The sequence below is a fragment of the Chanos chanos genome, chromosome 10, assembly GCF_902362185.1.
Source record: "Chanos chanos chromosome 10, fChaCha1.1, whole genome shotgun sequence".
In the NCBI taxonomy this organism is placed as follows: domain Eukaryota; kingdom Metazoa; phylum Chordata; class Actinopteri; order Gonorynchiformes; family Chanidae; genus Chanos; species Chanos chanos.
Window position 1 is genome coordinate 37,059,897 of NC_044504.1, and position 14,850 is coordinate 37,074,746.

Below are 14,850 nucleotides of genomic sequence, written 5' to 3' on the forward strand. Positions count from 1 at the left end.
ACACCATCCATGTTGCAGCTGGTTACCGAGGAGGAGCACAGGGAGAGATATATATAAAAATAAACACCTACACTGTGTTTGAGTTTTTCAAACGGCAGGCATTTCTCAGGTCTCGTTCTTGTGCTGTAAGCGATCTTACATCGGTGAATTTCTTGGGGGGGGGGGGGGGGGTGATCTTACATGGGCAACACGCATTATTTAGTAGGCTGTGCCACTCTAAAAACAGCGGTAATACAGCAGCTAAAAGCCCCCCCCTCGCACTCACGTAAAAATACAAAACATAAATACGAGTCATGTAACTTGAGTGACATCATGTAAAGTGAATCTTACGTGACCTTTTTAACTGACTGGTCACATGTTCTAAAGACGATCGTCAGCTTAATCCTAGCTAATCACTCTGATATTCCCTTTGCACCTAAGGCAGCACGTATAGCCCGGCTCTGCTGTCTTGGCCGTTGGGAAAGTGCATGGAAACGCACATACTCTCCGCTTTAATTGAGGTCTCAAACAAGGCTAAGTGAGAGCTGAGACCCTGGAGTGCTGGAAGCCCCGCGGGCTTGCCTCTCCACTCCTCTTGCCTGCCTCTTTATAGAATTTACACCCTGCAGCTATGTGAGAGTGAGCCCTTGAGTTGCAGCAGAGCACATGAAAACCAAGACCTTCGCTGCGGTTTGACCTTTCCCTGCGCTAACTATAATATTATCATAAGTTGGACTATAGAGTTGCAAGTCTCTTGCAAGAGTGGTGATGGTGCAGAACACGGGGCTAGTTTGCAGATATGACTCTTTTACAAGAAAAGAATTATTTTGCTCAAATAATCTATGTGCAATTGAATTGACAAAAAGCCAACGCACGGAATATTTTTTTTTTATGTTTGGCTGTGGCTGCGTTTGCAGAGAAAGACGAACGCAGAAGAAAACACTGGTGTTTCGTAGTATTAGGAGTCACCTGGAGTTCAATGAAATCAATACCAGATCTAACTTTGTATACCGCCATATGGCAAACTTGTATACGCAGTGGGTCTACAGAGAGCTTTCACATGAATTAAACCTGGAACTTTCTTTCGCCTTCAATCATACAGTCCTAATTTGAAAAGCATTCATTTTCGATATTAGCACCGTGTCAGGGGCTTTGCTAATCTTAACTTTGTAGTTAAAGTGCAAATCTCCGAAACGCGTCGAACATTCGGGGACTATATGCAACGATCTGTCAGATGGCTTTCATTAATAAAGTCCAGGGCAGCTGGTGGGTAATGGAGGAAAAGTACGGAGTGAGCAGCTGGCGCAAAGCGAACAGCACGTCGTGGCCAGGAGAATGCCAAATAGCCATTCCAGTGATTCTACAACAACAGACGGAGGTCACAAGCTACTGTAGCTATTTGGACAGATGTCTATACTGTAGATATGACTCCCCGAGTTCCGTGAACTCTTACTGCAGAGGAGAACTGACTGCATGTTCAGTTATAGTATCATTATCTACGTGCGTATTTACGTGTTTAGCTCTTCCTAACAATGGAATTTTTAACTTAGATGTTTTTCCCCCTGGAATAACCTATTGACTATTTGAAGAGGTGTACAAAATGAACAGACCAGTTGTAAACTCACCTGCATCGGCAGTAGTTTTACGGAATTCACGTAGAGGCCTGGACGATTTCATGCGTGGTCATTATAGACTATTTCGATGATCTTTGAACAGTGGGTGAATTGTGCCTCTCAATAAAGGTAAAGCCGTGAACTGCCCTTCGACATTTGTATTCAACCACAGCAGCTGCTACGCTTGGCAATTTCACCTTATGCACCTTAAATCTCTCTTTGTGAGGCCCGTGAGATCTGGCAACCTCCCCTATACATAAAGCGCCTGTTCTTCATATACGTCCTGCGGAGAGCGTTCGAGCCTTAGCTTTGTACATTAAAATAAGACTTAACCTTCTTCAAGCAGAGCAGTAATAAAAAATACTACTAATGGTTAAAATAATAATAACGGTAATAGCTATAAGAACGTAAGTTGCAGAATGTGTTTGCAGTGGTGGAGATAATTGGAGGTTAATGTGTTGTATCGTGTGTGTTAGTTAACTGGCTAATTGACCACTGAAACCTTAACCAGAACCTCCTAGAATCAGTGAACCTTTCCAGTGAATGAATTTCATGCCAACCAACTAGCGCTCTCGGTTGCCACATACTTTTTGATAGGGAAAGAGTAATAACCAAGTGTCTGTTACCACGTCTTTTTAGAAAGTTATTTGTTGGAAATAGCCTACGCAACAAACATGTTGGTATTGCACTTGAAAGCCACCTGTAATATGTTGCTACTGCAGGTTTTGTGTCCAGACATGTACACGTACATTCATATATTTGCCTAAAAACTCAGAATGGATTTGAAAAGAATGTTCATGATTGCTGATGGGTTCCCAGTGTGAGACCATGGAAACAGAATAGAAAAGCTATTTTAGGACTAGCCTAAACTTTTAGCAGTTCCTATTCCTGTCCGTTTTGTGTTAATGTTCAAATCAGTAAAATGTTAAATTGTTATGCACACATACAGTGAAATCCAAAAGTCTTATTTGGCCTCTATACATGTTTCCCTTTTAATGACGTACTTAAGAGTTGATTTTGGTATGCTGAATGTTTTTGTTCCGTCCTCAATTGATTTATTCAAATTTTTCCTTTTCATATGGCCAGTTTCACTTATTGCATTACCCTTTGCATTGCCTGTACCCCAAAACATCATTGTCCAATGGCAAATACAAAGCCTAGAATCAGGCCCAGACTACTTTTTCACCAATGCACTAATGACACAGATGCGCCTGCCACATCAGACACAGCTGTGGAGTCAATTCACAAAGTAGTACATAGCGCCCCAAAGTGAAGGAGACCACATACAAAATGTGCTGTCTTTTCTGGAGGGTTGGTCTGACATGAATGGAGATCATCTCAGATTAAAGCTGATGGTCTGTATCTTCCTCGCATCAGTCTCATTATATCATTTCAAGTCCACAGCACTGAAAACACAAAGCCAAAACAACAACAACAACAACAACAACAACAACAAAAACGCACCAGTGTTCAAAACCTTCTGGGACTCCCTGTGCACATGAAACCCATAATGGAATCCTGTCTAATGGCCTTGATTCCTCATTAATATTTCGAACAAGAATATGAAACTGTTTCCTCACCTGACACTTCACATTCCTGCTTTTCCGGATGTCTTGACAGACATTGTGATGACTCGGAAGGGGAAAGGTTTCCATTTTTCCAAACGATCCAGACTTTTCTCTGTCTCCTTCGAGAAGCATCTATCCTCCATCATTGTCAGTCACTGGCCCTATGGGAGCGGATGGTTTACTGCTTCAAGCGCTTTCCATTCGAGTCATTAAGCTGCCACAAAAATGAACTTAGACATATGGACTTAAGCAAAAGCCTTGTTCCAGCATAAATGTGATCTTGTATTACACATGACTAAAACGTCCCTGTTCTTACGACCTCTGTGGCGTTCCCTCCAGTTTCCTTTATGATGAAATTCATCAAATGCTGCTTCCATGAGCATCAGTTGTTTAGAGGAAGGGAGTAAGCAGTGATTCCTGAACTAAGTGAAAAAACAAGTGTTGTGTTGAAGACGGAGCACCGTGCGGACACACGGGACTAATCCATCAGCCGCGATGACAGACGGCCGTCAGCAGCTGCACATCTGCGTCTTCCCGCCCCGAGATGCACGTCTTTTATTGCTTTTCATAGCTTTCTTTTCATAGCTTTCTTTGGACCGGAGCGTACACACTGCCTCCGAAAACTCGCCAAGTTCCGAAAGCGCATCTCCCCCCCGGTTACTGAGGTGATTACTACATTGCAAAACATATTGAAATGATTGAAGGACGTACTCTGAGGGATGCTGGAGTCAGAGCCATCCGATGCCGGCGCAATAATCATCCGAAATATTTCAAATATGGCCATTCAATAGGATTCTGAATCAGGGTCATAATGGAATCAGCAATGGAACGTATGTTCGATTAAGCATTTTTGACTGTTGTTAGGTCAACATGTATTGATTTATTCTCCTTTTGTCTTATTTGATATCAGATGGTCTTTGGTCTGAAGGCTGCGATTGAGTTTGAGAGAGAACAGATACTCCCATATCACAGACAGACAGGATTCTGATGGTTGAGATAGCAGAGAGAAAATCAATTGCGAGTGCTATCCCTTTTTTTGTGATCTCTTTGAAATCACACTGTTTTGTTGAAGTAGCATTAGATACAGGGATCAACTCACATAGCATTTTTTTTAGCACTCTCTACAACAAAACAGTGAACAGACCCAAAAACAGATCCTCAATGAGAAGAAGTCACCAAGGCGTAACACTGTAGGAATAACCCCCAAAAATGCTTCATTATCCTTGCTTCATGAACACTGATCCATATTGAACCAGATGCTTTACGACTCTGCTGTGTTTTTAACTCATTACAGAAAAGAAACTACTTCCCCAGCTGTCTTCTGTCTCAGGCTCTCAGAGTCAGTGAGAAGCTGCAGATGTTTGGACACACCTGGCGCCTGCCTGCCCCCCCCCCCCTTCCCTCCCCCTCCGCTCCTGCCTGGTGCTTCCCCTCATCCGGAGACCTGCTCTGCCCCGCTCCCCTACCGTCTGTGCGGATATGGGGAATCCTGGAACTAGGGATGAGCTATGTGCTTCCCCCATGGGGTCTCCCCTCCTCGCCCCCAAACCGCAGAGGGCGCCCCCCCCCTTCATTCCCATTTTCTCGCAGTCACTTCCTCACCTGTCAGAGTGGGAATGTGTTGGCAGCCGTCACGCTATGGAGACGGAGAAACTTTTCCCTCCGTGTGACAGATGTAACAGCACTCAGTCTTAAGCAGTGGCTGTGCCTGTTTATCGTCCGTTTGCTCTGACCTGGCCCAGGGGTAAGCACAGGCAGACACAGACGCATAAGAAAACAAATCAGTCATTCTGCTACTGGATGTAATTTATGCCACTAATATCACTGCACAGAGCATATGTTGAGGATTAAAAAAAAAAAAAACCTGAGATATGGCAGCTGGTGATTTGCAGTTGCATGCGTGTGGACAGAATGGACAGTGACAAGCCAAAGGTGTGTGTGTTTTCAGCGATGCGAAAGAAATATGGAGTGTTATCTGTGAGTTTCGAGCAGCTTATGGAACTTCATATTACACGCACATTCTTCTGAATCCGAACCTTTCCAACCTCCTCCTATAGCTTCACCGCGTATGCTTTGTGAGTCTCAACAAAAAAAAAAAAAAAAAGAGAAAAAAAGCAAGCAAGCCCAAAACAGGGCTCGACTGACCACGTCCGTGCTTCTGATAACAATGTGCATTATCTTAACAGAAATGGGAGAAGCGATGTTATTGCACTGGGATCTTTAATCTCTTCTCCACCGCCCTCTGCTCATTCTTGTGCATGTCCCACCTGGTCGCCATGGCAGCCGTCCAACTCTCAGCAGGAAAGGAAGTGTACCTCCACAGCGCTCACTTCGCCCTCTGCTGGCCGGAAGTGAGGACTCTACTAAGCTGGCGTTCTAATTAGCTTTGTTGTCAAAACACGTCTTTCATAAAACTCTTGGCTGTAAAGGTTATTACTGGTCACGCTCAGATGTTTTTGGTAAGAAAATTACGACACAGGTTTGTGCATTGGTCCTATTGAATTGGACATGAGTTACCATGAAGTTTGCTGAAGTTGTCCTCTGTGATTTTATGAGTAGGGCTTTGCATCAAGAAACAAAATGTAGAACAAAGATTGTTCTATTTTTTTTTTTTCAAACACGTGCACGAAAAAAAAAAAAAATCTCTTTTTTCATATAGAATAACATGCCAGTTTAAAACACATGGCTGTGTCTTAGACTAAAACTCTTAGATTGAATTCTGACGGCGACATGCAATGCTTTTGTTTTGAAAAGGGAAAAATAAAACTCCCGGGCCCTCTCTCTGATTCTACTGTAACGAGGTAAACCAAACTCCAGAGCGTCATGGGGCCAGTAACCTTTCAGCGTGACCCACACTGTGGTCTGGACATGCCCTTAAAAGCTGGAGCCTGACCAGTGCTGCCTCTTACCTCCTAAGTCTTGTGCTCTGAATTGGACAGAGGAGAGTTGGTCCTTCAAAAGCAGTGCCACTTTCTCACACTCTCCCAGTGAATGCCCCTGTGTGTCTGGGCACCATTCTCACTCACGCTTTTCTCCCCCAACTTTGCCCTTCATCCTACATTTTAAGCTACTTCATGAAATGATACAGCTAAGCTTAAAAGCAAGCACCTTTATTTGTTTTTTTTTTGTTTGTTTTGTTTTTGTTTGTTTTTATTTTTTTTTACAGATATATAGATTTGATACTGTATATATATATATTTTTTTTGCTAATTGGTGGTCTGATGCATTTACTAACAGTGGTTAAAAAAGGCAACTGTTATTGGAAACAATGGCATGTATACAAAACAATTAGCAAACATATCAAAATCAGTTTTTACAACATTTTTAGCAACCAATTCTTTCTATTGGTCTGCCATAGTGCAAACTGTGTTGTTTGAAGACAGAGTTTAAGCGTGGTATCAACATTCATACTTGTTTTTAATACTTCTCTGTCTCGTACACATCTCAATGTGTAGACTGCATTCATAGTGCCTCAGCTTCAAGTCCTCCTGTCCAGTAATGCTGATTTTCAGTAATAATTCAAGTGTGTAGAGCAGTTCAGGAAGTTGTGTAATGATAAAGCTATAATTAAAAATAAAATCAAAACGTGTCTTTTTGTGTGTGTGTGTGTGTGTGTGTGTGTGTGTGTGCGCGTGTGTGTGTGTGTGTATTGCAATGTACACAAGCCTTGGTTCAGAGTCCCTAACTCTTATAGCAGTTTTTCAAGCTCTTTTCCAAAGTTCTTGAGTCCCTCTCAATTTTACCTCTATATTTCACTTCAACGACCTCACTGATAGTTAAACGTATGCTGTTACGTCTGTTTGTGCAGAGAACTACTTTGATACTGGAGTTGTTGGGGTTTTTTTTGTTTGTTTAATGGAGTATGTGTTTGCAGGCCTACGTGTGTAAGAAAGAGTTGAAATTAATAACATGATATAGAGCAAAGGTTTGTCATAATGTCCATTCCCCCAAAGTCCAACTAGTATGACATTCCTTCAATACATCCATATGACCTGTGACCCCTTTGGCCAGGATACTGATTTAGAAGAAAACAAAAACAAAAACAAAAACCGTAATGTCTGGTGAAGCAGTGCTGGTGAGACGGCTGGGCATCCTCGCTGCTACTCTCGTTCTATTGCACAGTGTTTTGCAGGAAGCACGGATAACGGTGTGATGGTGGTGATGTCAGATGTCCAGGGGTTTGAGACTGAAGGAGTCCTGGGCCATGCCGCTCCCTCACGAGCAGCCGCAGCTGTCCACTACCATGGAAGGCAGCTTACCATAGATGATCTGCTCTTTTCGATTAAAGTAAAGCATGTTGATGGGCGACAGCTTGGTCGGAGTGCAGCAGGGTCCCACGGTGCCTCGTGGGTTGGCTTTGTGCACCAGATGGGTGTGGGGATATTTCTGCAGGTGCATGTACTCACACTCCCCAGAGCAATAATTGGCCTTGTAACGCTTTGGGGCAATAATCCAGTCCCAGCCAAAGTCCTCAAAATCTACAGTGAGAGGGTAACGACAGCAGCGCGATTCCGGCGAGTTCTCGTCGCAGTCTAATCCAGAGTCTCTCCTCGCTCGTTTTGGACCCTCTGAGATTTTCACCTCCATAAAAGGCAGCTGCAAATATCAGGAAATTGTGCACGTGAATACATGAGAATAGATACAGACTGACGTGACGACCAGGTCTACTCTAGCATTTTAGTCATTACTACGTATGAATTCATCTGTCCGTGAAACTAACTCATCTGTATGTGAATGCGACATTCACCAACAGATTTTATTTCAATATTTCAAATGTACAAAACATACTAATGTTACATACTAACTATACCAACATGCTAGTATGTATACTATACATACTAACAGCTGCGTTTTGAATAGATTAATCGTATATCACAGTTTCTTTATTCATGACCTTTTGATCAATCCTAAAAACTGCATTTGGAGTCAACTCCTGCTTCGCCGGCAATGAAAAATATTTTCGGTGAGCAGCTCTGGTTCTAGAGCTGTTGCCTCCTTAATGAATAAGTTATGTTCGCCGCGGGAGGCTGCGCTCACGCGGCCCTTCCACTTCGCTGGTAATTTATCGGTCGTAGTGCAGGCACTACTTTTATACATCTATCAATGACATTACAGAAAACTAAAGCAGAACTCACCAGCCCTTCCTCTCCCGCTTCCACCGTCGTGACGGCCAAATCATTTCCCTTCGAATCGTACGCGTTTATCTCGATTCCCCAGTTCGTCTCCGGCTGCTTCAGCCATACAGTAAGCACCTGTTTCACGTCAATACTTTGCCAAGATCTGACCCCTGCGTTTACGTCAATTTTCAGAGATCGTATTCGTACGTGTCTGCTTCCCTCTGTCACAGGCATCAGACGCGATATCTGTAAGAACACGGTGGTCGCCTCCTCCGCTGGTCTCAAGTGTACCCAAAGCTGCGCCTTCATTATGCGGTTCGGTTGGATCTTCGGACTGAAGGAGAAAAAGCAACACTTGGGTTTTCGATCTACTTGAACGACGGGATCGGCTAAAAGAGAAAAGACAGAAACATGAGAGAGATAAATCCATGTTTCAGTGACTCTGAGGTTTAAGATAAACGACTCTGCACTGACCATTTAAGGCTGCAGAAATGGCGCACATCTGATTTTATGAAACATGTTTTTATTAAACTAGTTTTGGTTAACATCAGTTTATTACTCCTGCACACGGGACACAAAGAGGAAGATTCGCGTTTCTGAAAAAAGTGGAACAGTCAATTTAACTATTTTCGGACAGTTCATGACAAATGCATTTCCAGTCGTAAGAGGTAGTCGGGACCATTCAGCACTCATTTGCACCAACTTTGCACTGTCTTCAACATGCAACTTCTAAAAACTGTTTAAAACGACTCCTTTATGTCGCGTACAAAAATAATACGGCATTCACTGGTAAGTGGAGACAAAATCTGGTGTGTATACCGGTGCGCTCACAGGTCTCCAATTTACACCGCGTAAAAACTGATGCGTAAAGACAATTGTCAACAGGAACCATGAGACGAACGGTTTGTGTACAGACAAAAAAAAATCTGCGCCACAGTTCGCAGTTTATTGCGCAGTGAGCCTGGATAATGATTGTGCTTCAGCGCGGCATCAAGCACTGCGTAACCGTTGCAGTTCCGCTTGTTCGAGCAGCAAATAATCTTAGATGCGTCTTGCAGTGAAATGCGTGAGGAAAATTGAACTGAAGTACAACCGAAATCAATTTTTATTTCCTACTCACGCTCGGTAGCCATGGTCATGATGGTCTCTGCGGTGGCATGTTCATCATCATCTTCCATAATCCCATCCTTGTTGTCATCTCCAAGGACATCGTACTGGTCAAGAAGTTGTTGTAATGGAGGTGCCTTAGGCAATAGTTGCTTAACAACGTCTCGGCTTATGTTGGGGGCTTCCTTTAGTCGAAGTTTGCTAAGGATTTGAGACTTGATTGCTTGTAGTCTCATTAGCTTGCTCTGTTGTCTAAACTCACATGTTGAACACTGTTCATTCTCCTCTGTTGGTGTTGAAGGCTGATGTGCCGTAATGTCACCCCGACCAACTTGACCAAATGCAAGTACAAAACTCAGGGAAATTAAAACCTGCGCTAAATGCATGTTCTAAGGTGTTGCAATTTCGTCGGTTTGCGTAATTTGTTTTTGCAGTGGAGATGAACGGCACCATGCAGCAGTGAAGGAGATGTCATACTTAAATTCTGCAACCCTTTTTATACTGCAACTTTAGCTTCTCTATTGTGGCGTCGAATTCAATGATTGGCTGAGCTGGCAACAATGAATCTAATGGACAGACTTGAACCCCATCTCTCGGTGATACCTTAAAGAGATACGGGCAACTAAAAATCACTTATAGGCGAATAAATTAGGATATGAATGAAGTTGAATTTAATATTGAGCAAAGTTAGGAAGTTAGGAAGACACCTGTACAAATCTCTGTTTTGTTACATCATATCACCGTGCAAAGTTTTTTTTTTTTTTTTTAAAGAAACAACCCCATTTGTTAATGCGATAACAGAAAGTCAGGTATTGATTTATGTAATTTTCTCCTAAATGGTGGTACATACTGTAAGTACTAATAACTTTTCATTCTTTTTTTAATGTAACCTTGGAGTTCACTTTGCAGGTAATACATTTTGCCAGTTTCTATTGCGCTGCAGTCGGAAACTACATAATATCTGCAAATGCCATAAATAAATCATTTTAGAGCAACACCCCCGTTTGTTAGGACCATTTTTTCCATTCCTAACTTCTATTACAATGATGATAATGTGTATTTTTATTACTGCTATAATTATTATTAGTACTTAGTTGTAGTTGGATAGTAGTAGTAGTAGTAGCAAGACAGACTGCTGTCTACAAAACGGACCGCAGATTTTGCCGCAAAAAGTTCATAACTGACTTTAATAGTCAAACTCACTTTTCTTTCTGAGTTTGTCGATGCTCTTATTATGCACTGGAATGACAAATAAACGTTCCACTTAGACACGTTTCCTTGCCTGGTATACATTTTGTTTGACACTTATTGTCATTCAATCCCCTCTTGTACAATGCAGCAAGCCCCCCCCCCCCCCCCCCCCCCCCCGGCAATGAGAGCACAGACTTAATTGCAGCACAGTCAGACTTGACGCAATGGTCAGTTTGTTTGAATAATTGTCACGTATAACGTGGAATTATCAAAGTATAAGCGGTAAGATCCTATTTTAAATGTGTTTGTTCATATATTTTCAAGCCCAGTTTTTTCCCTCATTAAATCCTTTCATCAGATTTGACTTGTAGGCTGTAAATTGTCCAGATCATGACTATGCGCATGCAAAGCTAGTGAATGGTCTACACCTCGTTTATACACTTTATACAAGCAATGTCTAACACTAAAACACCTGAAAACTCTGTAGTTAGATATAGACCACCATCTGGTGGCTAAGCGGGAGTGTGGTAGCGGTGACTTCGCTGCATTCGCAGTTTAGACCAAGTACTGGGTTTTAATGAGATCATGATCCTTTTCGGACAGAGAATTTTCTCTTTCTTTAAATCATATTCACAATGGGTAGATTTATTTAAAGCCGAGAATAAATAGGGGTTCTTTCTTTAAACGAATCGAAGGAAACTTGAAATAACATGTTTATTTTCATCCTACATGCGACGAAACGGATGAGCCGCAAGAACGTGCAACACATTTAAAGCAGATCCGTTAAAAAGGCCACTTAATTCGAATTTGAAATGAAAGGTTAAGATCAAGGTCCAGATGTACAAGCACACAAGAATCCGAATCCCCATATAACCTGCTGGAAGACTACTAGAATCTAACAAATTTATTTCAGGTAGGGGACCAAAGCGAAAAGTGACCTAATCGACGTGTCTGAGGCTTGAATAATCGTTTCGAACTTGTAAAGAATCTCATGAACTGTTTACATCTGTTTTCACTCCTCATCACACGTGGGCATCAAAGTACGTTATGAGCACACTAAAGAAGTAGCCAAACTGATGAAGATACTTTGTCGTTTTTACCCTTTTATTAGGCTATATGCTTCTCGTTTAAGAAACTGCCAGATTTATAACAGGCCTGCGCTTGCAATGATTTCCTCTCTCCTTAAAACTAATTTAGGATTAATTGGAGAGGAACCCCAGGCATTACGTCCACAAGATGGCAATATTGGACAAATCTAGGTAAACGCGAGAAACTAGGCACGATCTTCATACATCAAACCGAGTTTGATTTGCGTTTAATTGTGTGTGGGTTTTTATTTCTGTTTTTACGAAAGAGAACGACGAAAAGAATGCTACAATTGGCTGACAAATACACATTAGCAATGCACAAGTAGACCTTACTCAGACCTTAGACATAAAATATTCTGAAGACAGAAGCGGTCCCACCAACGACACCGATAAACGCACTTGAGGGCTTAAACTAAACACGGCGTCCACTGGAATGAAACCATGAAACCGAAACGTTGTGGTTGTTGAGATGCCGTGACTGCCGGTGTATCAATCTGAACTGAGGACATCGAGAGCCGAAAACTGAGCAGTACTGTGCTGGTAGTCCTTATGTCTGCAGCATGTTAGACGGGCTAGAAGTTCAAGTGTTCGAACATCAGAGATAATTTTCTGGAGAGGTTTATGAGACGCTCGAGGAGGAGAATTAAAAGCGTTTTGAGATCCGTGTGGATTATATTCCTATATTTCCCCATCAAAGTGACAAATATTCCTATTTGGATTAAATGAGAACCTGGATCTGGTGGAGGGTTTCTTTCCATCGAGGAATTTTAAGAACAGATCCTGGTTGCCTGTAAATTTATATCTGAAAAGGTAACGTTCCGTATCTTATCACATTTGGAATAAATATGAACATACTCAATTAAAGCGCAGTTGGGGCCGATGGCGTCTTGAATATAATGTACCTTACTTCATTGCCCTCTAAACGGGTCAAAAATAACGCATCATTAATTTCGAAATATGGATTATGGGTAAACGCGGTTTTGACCTTGAGTTCTTTCCTTAAACTGTCTGCGCCGTTCACCCTGGTTTTTCAATAATGATTTGAATGTTCATTCGCGTGCTGTAAATCGCGATAAAACTTATTCATTATTAATCCTGGGGCTGAATCTTTGTGACCATTCAGGGAAAAGCCTGTGTTTCCTGTGACTGATTCACTCTCACGTAGAAGATGAATGTATCAAGAGGGCTGTTTGTTCTTTTAAGATGTAAATGAATAACTTATGGTAGGTGCCCAGCTAATGAAATCCACACGGGCTCTCGCATGTTCTTGGTCCGGGTGCATCCCATGTTTACCTGTACTAGATGACACGCATGCCGCACGCCTTATTGGCATCCTGCTGACAGCGCTATCCTCAGTAATCTAGTCACGCACCATCTGAACTATCCTCTGTGTAAACTAATAACAATACTGTACATTGCATTTCTTTCACCGTTTTGTGACATGATAACATTCTTTTGACGCTGTTAGACTCTAGGATGTGTTTGCTCCATAAAGCTTTACAATGACGATAAAGGGGTAGTTTTTACTTGACAGACAGTGTGAAGAGGCAGCGAACGACCCGGCCCAGCAGTGTAAGAAGTGCACATCCCAGCTGTTATTTACACGACATTTGCCGTTTGTCGTCACTGCAGAAAAGACTGTATCCTAACCTGTCATTCAATGGTTTACATTTTCCCGTGACGATTAATGTTAGGATTATGATTCGGAGCGCGTTCAATCTGAGACTACGGGCACGAGGGAGCGGACTCTTCAGCAGCCAATGACATTAGGGTGTACTGTGGGATAGGGTACTGTTTCATGGACATCACTTCATCGGGAGACATCGTCTCTCGGTGAAACAACAGAAACCAAGTGTCGTTACATTGCTACTGTGTTTGTGTCTTCCAATCGTTTTTTGACTTTATTATGTAAACACAAGGACTAGATCATCGCCTTGATCAGTACGTGACTTGCCACCTGAAGCATGTATTGTCAGTGCCTTGGAAAGGTGATGATGATATTCCATAAGTTGATCTGTATCTTCTGCTGCTGCTTTAGCCGCTGCCTGACCTCGTTACATAGCTGGATGAAATGATAGTGACAAGGACGGCGATGCCAAGTCACTGTGAAAAACTGTCCGTCGCCCTCACCCAGCCACCCACCCGCTTACTGCCATACTTGGGCTGCTGTATATTTAGTCTGGCAGTGAGGGAAAATCAATCACTGGTATGCATCTCATTTCTCTCTCTCTCTCTCTCTCTCTCTCTCTCTCTCCAGAGCTGGCGTGAGCTGGTCATAACTGTGCCCAGGGTCATGGAACCATCTTATTGCTGTTCGCAATGACCAGTGCCGGTGTATGTCTTAGCTATTACTCCCTGTAACCACTAAACGGCAAAACTCGCGGTGGACACCATCATCTCACCCTCACCGCCCATCCCTCTGTCTCCTCCTGTTCCCATCAGACCGCTTTCAAAACCAATGCTACATCATCCGTGTCATGGGATGCGTCAAATCCAAGCGGAGCGAGCCCTCTCTGAACGCCAGCTCAGCGGAGAGAGTGGACGGCAGGCCAGGCAGGCACGGAGAGAAAGCCGCTCTGGTCTACTCAGAATCTGGACCCATGGATGACTCGTTACGGGTCAACCCGGTCCTGCTGGACTACGCCCAGAGGCTGTCGGAGGAGATCGTGGCGCGGGCGGTGCAGCAGTGGGCGGAGGTGGACAGCCGGTACAGCGACATCCCTTACATCGAGTGTGACGTGCCGTGAAGGCCCGACGGGCGCAAAAACCCCGTCGGTTCTGCCAAGCTCTGCCCACGCACCACACCTTGGACTGGTCAGTGAGAAGCTTCCACCGAGACAGAGAGAAAAGGACAGCAGAACATGCTTTAATTATGTCATTTCAGGAATGAATTCTCTGTGGTGTTGGAAACTGACCGCTTTGCTTGACACACTGTAAAACAACGATCTTGAGAGGAAAAGGCAATGGTCCAGTCTGGTTCAGCCAGGGCTATGCTGGGACTTCCCCCGGTTGTCATGGTGCTGTAGGCTGATTGACCATTTACTGTGACAAAACAACAAAGGAACTGCGAAATCAAAGCACCGGACTATTTCTGTCTCTGAACTTTGTTTTTTTTTAATGCCCCCCCCCCGCCCCTCCGCCCCCCCCCCCCCCCCCCCCCCCCCCCCCCCCCCTTAAATTGGTTGAT

General features: G+C 43.2%; 2 protein-coding genes across 3 annotated transcripts; one reads left to right on the plus strand and one right to left on the minus strand.

The window, feature by feature from the left end:
* Positions 1 to 7,375: 7,375 nt before the first annotated feature.
* Positions 7,376 to 9,779, minus strand: mstnb (myostatin b). The gene is made up of 3 exons (XM_030785793.1): positions 9,398 to 9,779; positions 8,296 to 8,666; positions 7,376 to 7,756 (listed from the first exon to the last, which is right to left on the minus strand). The coding sequence occupies exons 1-3, from the start codon at positions 9,768 to 9,770 to the stop codon at positions 7,376 to 7,378; spliced, it is 1,125 nt and encodes a 374-aa protein (XP_030641653.1). The 5' UTR covers positions 9,771 to 9,779.
* Positions 9,780 to 11,905: 2,126 nt separating this feature from the next.
* akap19 (A-kinase anchoring protein 19) lies at positions 11,906 to 14,781 on the plus strand. Of its 2 annotated transcripts, XM_030786692.1 has the most exons (3): positions 11,906 to 12,473; positions 13,921 to 13,997; positions 14,106 to 14,781. In XM_030786692.1, the coding sequence occupies exon 3, from the start codon at positions 14,141 to 14,143 to the stop codon at positions 14,408 to 14,410; it is 270 nt and encodes an 89-aa protein (XP_030642552.1). In that variant the 5' UTR covers positions 11,906 to 12,473; positions 13,921 to 13,997; positions 14,106 to 14,140; the 3' UTR covers positions 14,411 to 14,781. The 2 variants fall into 2 exon arrangements, with proteins under 2 accessions (XP_030642552.1, XP_030642551.1); XM_030786691.1 differs by having other exon boundaries at positions 13,921 to 14,781.
* The last annotated feature ends 69 nt before the right edge of the window (positions 14,782 to 14,850 follow it).

What these genes read in the sequence shown, in the direction of transcription:
- mstnb (XM_030785793.1), bottom strand. Translation starts at nt 9,770, where the DNA reads ATGCATTTAGCGCAGGTTTTAATTTCCCTGAGTTTTGTACTTGCATTT. An exon ending in CATGACCATGGCTACCGAGC is followed by an intron (nt 8,667 to 9,397) that starts GTGAGTAGGAAA and finishes TTTCTCTTTTAG; the next exon opens with CCGATCCCGTCGTTCAAGTA. An exon ending in AAGCGGGAGAGGAAGGGCTG is followed by an intron (nt 7,757 to 8,295) that starts GTGAGTTCTGCT and finishes TGATATTTGCAG; the next exon opens with CTGCCTTTTATGGAGGTGAA.
- akap19 (XM_030786691.1), top strand. Translation starts at nt 14,141, where the DNA reads ATGGGATGCGTCAAATCCAAGCGGAGCGAGCCCTCTCTGAACGCCAGC.